The sequence below is a fragment of the Herpailurus yagouaroundi genome, unplaced genomic scaffold, assembly GCF_014898765.1.
Source record: "Herpailurus yagouaroundi ecotype Mexico unplaced genomic scaffold, PumYag 160, whole genome shotgun sequence".
NCBI lineage: Eukaryota > Metazoa > Chordata > Mammalia > Carnivora > Felidae > Herpailurus > Herpailurus yagouaroundi.
Window position 1 is genome coordinate 4,007,094 of NW_024412401.1, and position 12,375 is coordinate 4,019,468.

Below are 12,375 nucleotides of genomic sequence, written 5' to 3' on the forward strand. Positions count from 1 at the left end.
GCTGATGTCAGACGCTTCACCGACTGAGTCACCCAGGCGCCCCGAGTGTCTTTTGTTTTTTTTCTTTAATGGTCCTTCACATTTTAATCTCTGGTCTATTGATTTTTTTTTTTTTTTTTTTTTACATTGCTCAGATTAGTTCTTTTTTTTCTTTTTGTTGGTAATCTCTTAAAGGTCTTGGTAGAGGAAGTTTAAGAAAAATACTTTGCACACCTGTTTCTCTGTTATGTATTGTAAATAAAGCCCTGTTCTAGGACACAGAGTGACAAATCTAAGTCGCAACAATTTCCTTACCCATAGTTCTTCCGCACCTTCCTCCCGTTACCATTTCTCTGACAGCAGATCCTAGGATTATTTCTGAAATTCTAATATAGCTGATTTGAATGTTAGCAAGAGAACAAGTGACTAATGGATGCCTAGAAGGATATATAAATGACTTTGTTCCGATGATACTAGTTGTCGACAGTGACGTTGTTTCTAAAATGGAAACGGTAACAGTAGGCTCTTAGGCTACATTAGAAGATAACAGAAGTAACTTCTCACACTAGCTTTTCCTTGTTGGTTGGTGATCCTCCCTCCCCAAAGTTGGTCAGCTAAATTAACTGGCAAAATAGGGAGACTGTTTAGTGAGGGTCTCTGGTTACCACTGAAAATGAAAATTACCTGGTAATGAGATTGCTAACATCTATTCTATTTGTATGCTGGGACAAGGAAAGGTTATTAATGGATGAATTAATTTAGAATTCAGATGGAAAACATTTTTGGTCTTGTAGAGTTGCCCTTCTGAAAGATCATGATGGTGCCAACCACAAGCCTTGAGTTGCCTAAATTGCCTAAAATGAAGTTCTGTAGAGGCGTTTTGTAATGAAGAAAAGTAAACTTTTGTGTTTGTTCCCCAAATAAGGCAGTATTCTTTCAGACCCTTTATTTGGGACCCTAGCTTACCTCTTTGAGTGTTCAGAAGTATATTTAGTGGCAGTTTATATGTTAACAGCAGCTACATATGGCACTCTAGTCCATATTATCCTTTTGTCTTTACAAGCACCTGGGAAGGAGGTACTGGTTTTACTCACATGTTACATGAGGAAACAGAGGGTCAGGGACACTTAGTGAGGGTCCAAGGAGAAACAGCACGGCCAGTCTCGTAAGGGTGTCTGATGCTGTTACCAGATAATTTATAAATAGGGGAGTGAAGAAAGAAAAATAGAAGCTTCAGGGGCGCCCGGGTGGCTCAGTCGGTTAAGGGTCTGACTTTAACTCAGGCCACGATCTCCCGGTTCGTGGGTTCAAGCCCCACGTCCTGCTCTCTGCCGTCAGCACACAGCCCACTCCGGATCCTCCGTCTCCCTCTGTCTCTGCCCCTGCCCCGCTTGTGCTCGCTCTCAAAAATAAACAAACATCAAGAAAAAGAAAAGAAAAATAGAAGCTTCCAAGGAGGAGATAAATTTGGCTTTCTTTAGAGTAAGATTTAATACCCGAAACTTACATGTTTTTATAGTTCATAACTGTTCTGGAGTCCTGGAAGATAGCATGGCAGATGTGGTCATTATAGGTGAGGAAACTTCGGTCTGAAGAGTATATATAAACTAAGAAAAAGAACCCCCCCCCCCCAGGGGTCTGATGTATTCTAAGGACATTGTGAAGAGTGAGTCTAACATATAGAATCTCCTGGGGAGCTCGGGAAAACAGTGGTGCCCGGGTGAGTCTCATTTAACAGCTCTGAGGGGAGACTTGGGCTCTTGTGTTTCTGTGACTCTGTTACGCAGCAAGAGACACCCGTCTGGAAAGTTGCTGGACGGAAGGTTAAGAAACCTCAGGGTTCAGACCAGCTGTGTGACTACAGCGGTACTTTGGGGCAAGATTGCTTGAGTAAGAATAGATACTCAAATTCTGCCTAAGAATTACTGAAAATTTGAAGGGAGAATTTTTATAAAAGAATGCTGAAAATATTAAAAAATAACAGAAAGACATAACTCTCTGATTGATCACTGTTATCATAGCTGGGGAAATACCAAAAATGTGACTTCCAGTTTTTAATAATTCTAGAATCCGAAATAAATCCCTGCTGTGTATGCATATAATAAGATAATATTAAAGTTTATTTCTAACTGGGTTCCTTTCATAAATCTCAGGATATCTTTACACTTTTATCCCTGGTAAGTAGCATAATACTTGTCACATAGGAGATTCTCATTAAATATTAAACTAATGAGCTAAGCATATTTTGTGCAGTTGCCTAAAGTTACTGTAAAGCACATTAATAGGTGTGATTTTATGACATACATTTTGAATTGTAGCGATTCGTAATTGTTAATAGTGGACTTTCTTTTAATACCATCTCGTTTCTTATAGGACCTGTACAAATCAGCCTTCTTTTATTTTGAAGGAACATTTTATAATGATAAGAGATACCCTGAGTGCAGAGATTTGAGCAGGTACAGTCTTCAAAAAGCTTCTGTCTTTCCTGTTTCTAGTTCTCAAAATGGTGAGAGCTCCACAAACTGGTCTGTTAGGGACCTTTGCCAAGGAATTGTTTTGTTAGACTGTTTTGTTTGTTTTGGGGTCAAAAATATCTCTGTTTCTTTTGTTTGTTTGTTTGTTTTTGAGGGAGAGAATTAGCGTGCACACAAGCAGGAGAAGGGCAGAGAAAAAGAGAGTCTTTTTTTTTTTTTAACTTAAAAAAAGAACTTTTATGTATTTTGGGAGAGAGAGCATGAGCATGGTCGAGGTGGAGAATGAGCGAGAGAATCCCAAGCAGGCTTCGTGCAGTCAGCACTGAGCCCCACGCGGGGCCCGAACTCACAAACCATGAGATTATGACCTGAGCCGAAATCAAGAGTTGGACACTCAACCGACTGAGCCACCCAGGTGCCCCATGATTTGCTATAATTTCTTTCAATGTTTATTTATTTTTGGGACAGAGAGAGACAGAGCACGAACGGGGGAGGGGCAGAGAGAGAGGGAGACACAGAATCGGAAACAGGCTCCAGGCTCTGAGCCATCAGCCCAGAGCCTGACGCGGGGCTCAAACTCACGGACCGCGAGATCGTGACCTGGCTGAAGTCGGACGCTTAACCGACTGCGCCACCCAGGCGCCCCTAATTTCTAAGACAGTAGATAACACAAAGATTTTGAAGTGATCTATGCATACCTTTGGTCAGAAAAGTTTCTTTCTGAAGAAAAATTTTAACTTACCAGTACCTAGGGCAAGCACATGAAATAACTGAATACAGTTTGAAAACAGAGAGTGGCCCCTGGGTGGTTCATTTGGTTGAGTGTCCAGCTCTTGATTTCAGCTTGACTCAAGATCCCAGGGTCTTGGGATCAAGCCCCACACCTGGCTCCTACTGGGCCTGGAGGCTGCTTAAGAATTGGCGCCTGGGTGGCTCAGTTAAGCGTCCAACTCTTGATTTTGGCTCAAGTCATGATTTTACAGTTTGTGAGTTTGGGCCCCACATCGGGCTCAGTGCGGACAATGAGGAGCCTGCTTGGGCTTCTGTCTCTCTCTCTCTCTCTGCCCCTCCCCTGCTTGTGCTCTCCTCTGTCTCTCTCACAATGAATAAACTTTAAAAAAAAAAAAAAAAATGTAAATCCCACTTAAAGAATTTATTAGTCTCTTTCATATTTAGATGATAGCAGTAAATTAATCGTTCACTATTTTTTCTGCTTGTCCAGCGTATACTGTTGTTTGCCCGATGGGAGTATGTAAATCCATGGTTAAGTACATAATATGAAAAATCTGTAGCTAATGACCATGTTAATTAGGCCATACTTCTGTTGTCAGTGTCCCAGTGACTAGAGTACATATGTGTATTTTTTCTTGAGCGTTTATCTGCATTCTTTCGTTAGAGCAACTTGTGTGTGTATTCTAATGTGGCGGTTCTTACACTTGTTCTCGGCATTCCTCACTACTCTAAATACTTGTGGACTCCAAAGAGCTTTTGATTATGTGGGCTATAGCTATCCATGTTTACCGTATTCGAGGTTGCAACTAAGAAATAATTTAAATATCCGCTAATTTAAACGATTCCATTAAATGTTAACAATAATTTGGGGGGGGGGAATAACTTTTCCACAACAAAATGAGAGGAGTGGCATTCTCCATTTCCCATTCAGTAGCTTCTGGCCTACCAGTCCTTTATGAGTGAATAGGAATTGAAAAGGGCAAATGACATTTTTTCATAAAGATAATTTTGACCTCAGGAAGCACACTTTGAGAACTGTTGCTCTAATGGATACAGAAGGAGTCAGAGTTCTTTTTATATTTTTATTAAAAAAATTTTAACATTTATTTTAGAGCGCACGAGCCGAGAAGGGGCAGAGAGAAAGGGAGACAGAGTCCGAAGCAGGCCCCAGGCTCTGAGCTATCAGCACAGAGCCTGATGTGGGGCTTGAACCCCCGAACTGTAAGAGCATGCCCTGAGTTAAAGTCCGGCGCTTAACCGACTGAGCCACCCAGGCGCCCCTGTTTTTATTTTTAAAATTTTTAAAAAATATTTTTGAAAGAGAGACAGAGACAGCGCAATCGGAGGAGGGGCGGAGAGAGAGGGAGACACAGAATCCCAGGCAGGCTCCAGGCTCTGCACTAAGAGCCCGATGTGGGGCTCGAACCCACAAGCCGTGAGATCATGACCTGAACCCAAGCTGGACACTTAACTGAGTGAGCCACCCAGGCGCCCCAAGAATCCAGAGTTCTTAATTTCAACATGTATCAACCACTAAGATTTTTGCCTCAAGACGGCAACTGTCGTTGAGTGAGTGAGCCAGGTTTTAAGAAATAGTTGCGGTCATAGAGCATTTTCTGTCATTTCTAGGTTTTTGAGGAGTAATGAAATACCGTTGCCTTTTTGCCCCCTTCAGAACTATCATTGAGTGGTCAGAGTCCCATGATAGAGGCTATGGAAAATTTCAGACCGCTAAAATGGAAGATTTTACCTTCAATGACTTGTATATTAAACTGGGTTTTCCTTACTTATATTGTCACCAGGGAGACTGTGAGCATGTTGTCGTCATCACTGACATAAGGTAAGTGGCAGCATTTTCTGTTTTTGTTTTTAACGCGAGGAATAAAATTAGTCACCGCAGCCTGGCTTGGGAGCAGCAAAACTGTCCACTTTCCATAGAATGACCATCCATTTGCACACTTTCTTTTGGGAAGATCTGTGATAAATACTTTACTGGTTATCGGAGGGTTGAAAATCTGTAAAGAAGTGTCTCCTTTGGAGGATTAGACAGGCAGTCTCCACCCACTTTGTACGTAGCCCCTTAGCTTATTGCCAGATTTGCAACTACGTCTAAGTTGCTTGTCTCTTTGCCAGAATTTTAAGATTTAAAAGCAACTGGGGGAAGGGAAGAGTAATTCTCATCTTTGACAAATGTGAACTCTTAATGCTTTCATAAGTATAAGGGGGGAAGGACCAAAGTGGTTTAAAATCAGATTCCTTTTATTTTAAAATGAGCTAACTTTTGTGTAGCTGGCATCTCTCATGAATGAGGCCAGTCATCTCCTTATTTCGGAATCTCAGTGTATGAAGGATCAACATATAGGAATAAGCCCTGCTCTCTCCCTGCTTTGGTTCCGAGGGACTGTTTTTATGTTTTATGCGAAGCACTGATCTACCCGTGCTTTTTATTATACCAGTGGTAGGAACCGATGCCCGGACAAATCCGTGTCCACTTCTCTTGGGTCTTAGGGACCGGTCTCTCCGAACATCTGACCTCCCATGCACTCATTCTCAGGAAGCTCCCAGAGGAAGTACTTGACACAAAGAGTAAACCTTGGAATAGGGGGAGACATGAGGAGGACTCTCGGAGCCAGGAAAGGGAAATCCCAGCACGATGGCCGCGTAGCCGAGCTCGCGAGCAGCTTAGTCCCAAGACTGGGGCGCGGCCGAGAGCTCAGGAAGCACGTCTAGAAGTGCCAGACCTCCCGCTGACGCACAGCACACGTGGAGAGCACGTCTGTCCTTCTGTCAGGAAATACAGAACTGAATTAGCGACAGGTGCATCGAAACCTCATTAAGCAAATGCAAACACGAGGGCATTAGCAGCTAGAAAGCCACGTGTTACACGATAAAAGGCGCCTACGGTCAGTTGTGTGGTTCAGGTGTAAGTATTAGTTTGGCAGCATGTGAACATGCAATATTTTACCAGAATTAGTCTGGTTCCTTAGAGGAATGTCGAGGACCTAAATTTAAAAGAAACCGTTAAGAATGCAAAAACAGTTGCCCTGAGGGAAAAAGAATTGCTCAAGCCAGAGCCAGGAGAGCTCATAACCCTCAGCTTTATAGGCCTTGAAATTATGTACGTTTCTTTGAGAATGTGTTAAATTTTACAGAAGCTGTCACTCAAATGAAGGGGAATGTGCCTGAGAATTAGCATAAGATGGGTGACAATCCAGTTTTTTGTGATTTTAGTTTTATGGGTGTTTTTAAGTTTATTTATTTTGAGAGAGAGCACAAGCAGGGAAGGGCAGAGAGGGAGAGAGAGAACTCCAAGCAGGCCCCACACTGTCAGCGCGGAGCCGATGCGGGGCTCGAACTCATTGACTGCAAGATCGTGACTTGAGCCGAAATCGGGAATCAGACGCTTAGCCGACTGAGCCGCCCAGGCCCATTTTACATTTCTTACTGAACAGCGAGCGTTATCAGTCCTTACACTCGAGGCAACTTGGGGAAACAGTTGACACTTACTAAGCATTTACAGCATGGGACTTTTCTAAGGAGTTAAAAATAAATTTTTTTAAGATTTAAAGTTTTTTAACTGTCCTTTAAAAGATTTTATTTTTTATTTTAGAGAGAGAGAGCATGTGCACAAGTAGGTGAGAGGGGCAGAAGGAGAATCTTTTCTCTCTTTAAATTTATTTTGAGAGCGAGTGAGCACAAGCAGGGGAAAAAGCTAGAAGCAGAGGGAGAGAGAATCCCAAGCAGGCTCCGTGCCCAACGTGGAGCCCGATGCGGGGCTCAATCTCAATAACTGCGAGATCAGGAACTGAGCTGATAACCAAATTTGGATGCGCGACAGACTAAGTCCCCCAGGTCCCCCAAGGTTGTATTTTTAAGTAATCCCTACACCCAACATGGGGCCTGAACCCACACACCCGAGGCCAAGAGTCATTTGCTCTGCCGACAGGGCAGCCAGGTGCCCCTTTTAAGGAACTTCTAAGTGTAGTTTTAGGCTACAAATCATTTTTACCTTCTAGGTGGATTAAAGTCTAAGACTTGGTAAACGGTTACAAGTGTATTAACCATTTGCTGATGGTAAAGTTGATATATTGCTACCCTTTCTTACTAAAAGAAAATCATTACATTTTAGAATTGTCAGGGACATTCAGAATACTCTTGTGCAGTCCCTTCATTTTTGGGGTGGAGAATCTGAGGTCCAGCATGGTTCAGGGACTTATTCAAACCCCGTCATCCGATCAATGGCGTAGTTGAGAGTGCCTTCCGTTTTCAGTTTACTTAATGCTGACACCTAAAACTGAAGTCCTGTCAGCTCACATTATACCAGGAGTCAGATTTAGATTTTAATAAAGAGGACAGTAAACAGAGCCATGTACCACAGAACCAAGTGGGTAAAACAGTTGCCCAAACTATGTTTCATAAAAAGGTATTGAGTAAAGCAGGGGCTCTCTGATGGAATACCTTTAAGATATGCTCCCTCTTAGTTCAAGCATATCCCCATAAAGAGCTTTGGGAAGTTTCACAGGAAAGAAAACATTGTTTAATCCAAAATGATCTTTCGGAGAATGTTTTTGTGGAACGGTTTGGTCAGACCTAGTGAAACGAGTTTATACTTAAATCTTTTGAAAAAAAAAAAAATGAAAAATATACCTACTATGTTAATGTTGAGGTACAGATACATTTAATTCTTTACAGATCACACCAATTTGCATTTTAATATCTTCATTTACTTCTCATGTACACAAGGCTTGTGCATCGTGATGACTGCTTGGATAGGACCCTTTATCCCCTTCTTATCAAGAAGCATTGGTTATGGACCAGAAAATGTTTTGTTTGTAAAATGTACACAGCCAGGTAAGTTCATAATTATTTGAGAATTCCTGGTTTTCAGTAGTCAAGTACTTACCATTTCTAGTATTTCAGTTTTCAGTTTTTCCTATTTTGAATTTGAATCTAGGGACTTCTACTTTGGAGGTATAAATAGAAATGGTTTTATCTGGTAGGTTAAATGCTGCAAAGTAGGTTACAACATTTTTAAACAGTAAGGAAACAAATAATATGTAATGAAAGTCCAGGGGTGGGTCAGACTTTGGATGAATCCATTCTGTGTCATCAGGGAGCCACGCTGTGTCGTGTCTGCAATTTACAAAAGAAGCTTCATCCACAGCTTCTCCTCCATGAAAAAATAACACAGTGTCTCATGTATATAATGAGGTTAAAATATGGTTTCGTAAAATTTTTACTCTGTGGTACTTCACATTTAGTTTGCTTTTTAACTGTGTATCATAGTTGGAAAGAAGCATTCAGAAGAAAAGAGAGTAACTGCGTATCGTAGATTTCTTTTGGGCTCCCTGCCCCCACCGAAATATGCTTTTCTAAATGATCAATAAGAAAACATGAGATAAATCGGTTACCAAACTGGCAATCAGGGAATGTAAAAACATACCAGGAGATGCAGAATTCAAATAGACTGAAAAAGTCTTTTCATCTCACTGTGACCAGTAACATTTCAGGCCAAAAAACAAAGTATCAGTTGAATATTACCCATATTCCCGTTTGTATACACACTGTAACATTTTAACCTGAATTCTAGGTAAAACAGCTGGAGTTTGCAAATTAACCAGTACTAATTTACTGGTTTACACAAAAGTTTATCAGGTCTGTAGCATCTAATATATTGTGGGTTTTTCAAAATGGTGTAAATTTTAAGTTACTTGGAGAACAAGTGAGTCGTGGCTAAAGTGTATGACACATTCACATACGAATTTGTAGTTTTCTCTACTTACCTTTAAGAAGTCTTTCAGAGAAACAGCATTCTACAGGGTTTCTGTTAAGTTGCCCTTTTGCCTTGCAGAGTATTGGTAATAATATATACATCTGTATTTATCTATCTATATACACACATATACACATACGTACATACACAAAATAATATAAAGGATTATAAAGTATTGTTAAGATAGAATGGTAAGGCAATAGTGGGAATGTTATATTTACACATTACCACGAGTTATAACTTACAGCATGTTAAAGAAAGTCCATTGTAATGATGTTCTTTTTGTTTGTTTGTTTTTTTAATTATAGATGGGTGACGAACAATGACAGTTTTGCACCAGAGGACCCATGTTTCTTTTGTGATGTTTGCTTTCGGATGCTCCACTATGATTCAGAAGGCAACAAACTGGGAGAATTCCTTGCTTATCCTTATGTTGATCCTGGAACCTTTAATTAATAACAACAGTACACCCTTGTGAAGTAACTACCCTGTGGATGGTTACTTTATTTCCAAAACATGTCACTGAGGAACAGGATCCACCCGACACAATCAGCCAGTTACCCACCCCCCTGCACAAGTTCAGATCACAGGTTTTCTTACAAAGTAACTTGTGTTTAGAAATACATTAGTTTAGTATTTATTCCAAAATATGGTTATTATTTAGTGCCTCTGCCCATTAAGTGTGTTTATCTAAGTTGTAGGAGTACTTTATATATTTTGAATACAAATCCTTTGTCAGATTCAAGTGTTCTGATTTTTGCCCAGTCTGTGGCTTGTCTATTCATTCTGTGTCCAGAGTGGTTTTTGCTAATCTGTAATTAGAAAAATTCAGTTAATGATACATCAAGTGGTGGGAGTATTTTGAAAATTCTTTGAAGAGTGCAAGAGCTACACCTTGTACAGAGCTACACCTTGTACCGTGAGGCTTCCAAGGTAAACATCATTCAATTATCTGTAATAAAAATGAGGAACAAGAATAAAAGATTTAACAAACAACAGCATTAAGAATAGCTATTGTGTAATCTGTTCTCACAGTGGGTTCGTTTATAGTGTTTTGTTTTGTTAGAAACTAGTAGGCACACAAAACATTTTAATGAGACTCACTGCATGAATAATGAATGTAAAAGGATCCTGAGTATATACTCCTACCTTCACAAAAGTAACCTTTAAATTGAAGATTGATTTCTTGGGCAAGAATTTTTTCAGTTTAATGTTATTAAAAGAAAATAGCAGATTTTGAGGCACCTGGCTGGCTCAGCCGGTACAGCGTGCAACTCCTGATCTCAGGTTAGAAGTTCAAGCCCCACGTTGGGTATAGAGGTTACTTAAAAATAAAATCTTAAGAATAGCGGATTTTATGTACTATGACCACTGGGACATGGGTGGGACATGGGAAGTCAAGATCCTGTGGATTGCTAGGATCACTCATTCTTGGGCAAGAATACCCAATATTCTGTCAGAATCAGTTGGACCAGAGGTTTTCTGGTCCAGCTCTTTCATTTTTCTGGCCCCCTCACTCGGATAATCCTACTTATTCTCTTTCATTCTGGTCCGGAGGACACCTTTGATGAATTCCAAGATCTAGGTCATTAGAGAAAATTGTAGTTATCTAGTTGTCTATGTTGAAATGTTTTCTGGAAACTTTTGGTGGAAAGTTTAAGACTTCTAAGAATGCTGTAAAATTGTTCCTTTTAAACGTGTCATAAATTCTCTCTCTCTTCTAGGTTATTTAAAGTCAATTGAGTTCCACATTCCCTGGATGGTTAAGAGCATTTACCATACAAGTCAAAACTGATGAATCCTTTAAGCCTGTATGTTTAAAAGATTGGCAGTGAAATGTTTTGTGGACTTAAGTACCACATACCCAATTAAGTCCATTGCTGTACAGAGGACACGCACCTGTTTCTGGTATGTGCAGTGACCGTCTCTTTCACTCATTCAGTGAATACACCACCAGAGGATCAGTAGAAAGAACTAAGAGATCCCTCCCTCCCTTGCCTGGCTTTAGTTGCTTTCTAAATGTTTACTTTCATGTTTCCAATGATGCTAATAAATTCAACAGATTGAAAATTCTGCTACAAACCTATTGATTTAACCAATTCCTAGAAGTTCCAGGGGTAAAAATGAATTTCTGCGTCCTTTATTTTTAAACTGCATTCCTTATAGTTCTTGCATTAGTATGCAAGGGTCTGTTTACTTCTATTCATTTTCCTTTCCTAGTCTCAAAACAGAAAATTCCAAAAAGTGCATTGTCCCAGTGGAAGCATTAATCCATATGTGGTGCCCATCAATTCATTTTAGTGGACGAAGAAGACCGTCAGTTAAAATATTACTGCTAGTAAAATTCTTACTTTATCATTAATATTGTCCTGCTGGCTCTTAAGGTTAAACTTTCCCATCAAAATTACAAAGGCTCTGATATCTTTTTATCATTTCCTTGTGAAATCTAGAGGAAGAAAGGCTAACCTTGTTACTCCCAGAATTTGCCAGTGTATTGTTGGATACACAGGTGTCCCACCAAATTCAAGTCAAAAGAACTTCTAACTTTGAAATAGTCCTAAAAGAGGTCTTGAGTGAGGGATTTTATAGCTGTAAAATTCAGTGTTAAACATGACTTAAATTACGTATTTTACCTGATGCAAAGCAAATATGAAAATACTGTAATGAACTTTAATCAGTATCCTCTGTAGTTAGCATAAGATTTTGATATAATAGATGAGTGTGTGCAAAAATCAGTATTTAGAAAAGCAAAATTGGTTTATGTCTTTCAACCCCTGGTATCTTGTAAGGATAATTTTACCTTCTCCCAATCCAGTCACAATATCTTTATCATCTCTAAGGTTAGAGAACTAAATTAAAAACATTTCTACCTACGTAGCGGTTCATTTCTTAAGGTTTGTAATTATGGGTTTGCTATTTCCAATAGATCATCCTTTCTCTGACCAGTGGGACAAAATAAGGTGTTAGTGAAGCCCTCACAGCCTTGTAAAAGCCTTTGCTCTTATGTAGGATTAGTTGGCAGACCTCATCTTGACCCGACCTCTTCAACCAGGTAAGTGTGTGTGGGTACACTATAATCAGTGTTATCAGCCAAAAGCGGGTAAAATATCTTCCTACTGTTTGAAATTACAGGATAAAACAGCAGAAGGCTTAAGATAGTCAAGTTGTTTATACATTGTTTCTCCAATTCAGATGGTACCTGTGAAATTTCTCCAAAGCAGCTAAGAAAACTTTAGACAATTCTTTCTATAGGGCCACAACGTACTCTCTTTTTCCAGAAAACTTTAACATTGATTTTTGAGAGAGAGGGAGACATAATCCAAAGCAGGCTCCAAGCTATCAGCACAGAGCCCACATGGAGCTCAAACTCACAAACTGTGAGATGACGACCTGAGCTTAAGTCAGATGCCCAACCGA

General features: G+C 40.0%; 1 protein-coding gene across 5 annotated transcripts in view; it reads left to right on the top strand.

Annotated features, from left to right (window-relative positions):
- Positions 1–12,375, top strand: part of SNAPC3 (small nuclear RNA activating complex polypeptide 3) — a 69,573-nt gene that overhangs the window by 34,400 nt on the left and 22,798 nt on the right. For 2 of the 5 annotated variants that reach the window (XR_005792455.1, XR_005792453.1), the window contains 5 exons: positions 2,353–2,435; positions 4,861–5,025; positions 7,929–8,036; positions 9,267–9,891; positions 10,683–11,031. Coding sequence is in view for 1 of the 5 variants with exons in the window: in XM_040481297.1 (XP_040337231.1) it covers positions 2,353–2,435; positions 4,861–5,025; positions 7,929–8,036; positions 9,267–9,414 (504 nt within the window). In the remaining 4 variants the exon portion in view is untranslated. Of the gene's footprint in view, positions 1–2,352; positions 2,436–4,860; positions 5,026–7,928; positions 8,037–9,266; positions 11,032–11,884; positions 12,011–12,375 lie in introns of those variants that run through there. The other 3 variants (XR_005792454.1, XR_005792456.1, XM_040481297.1) reach the window with 3 other exon arrangements.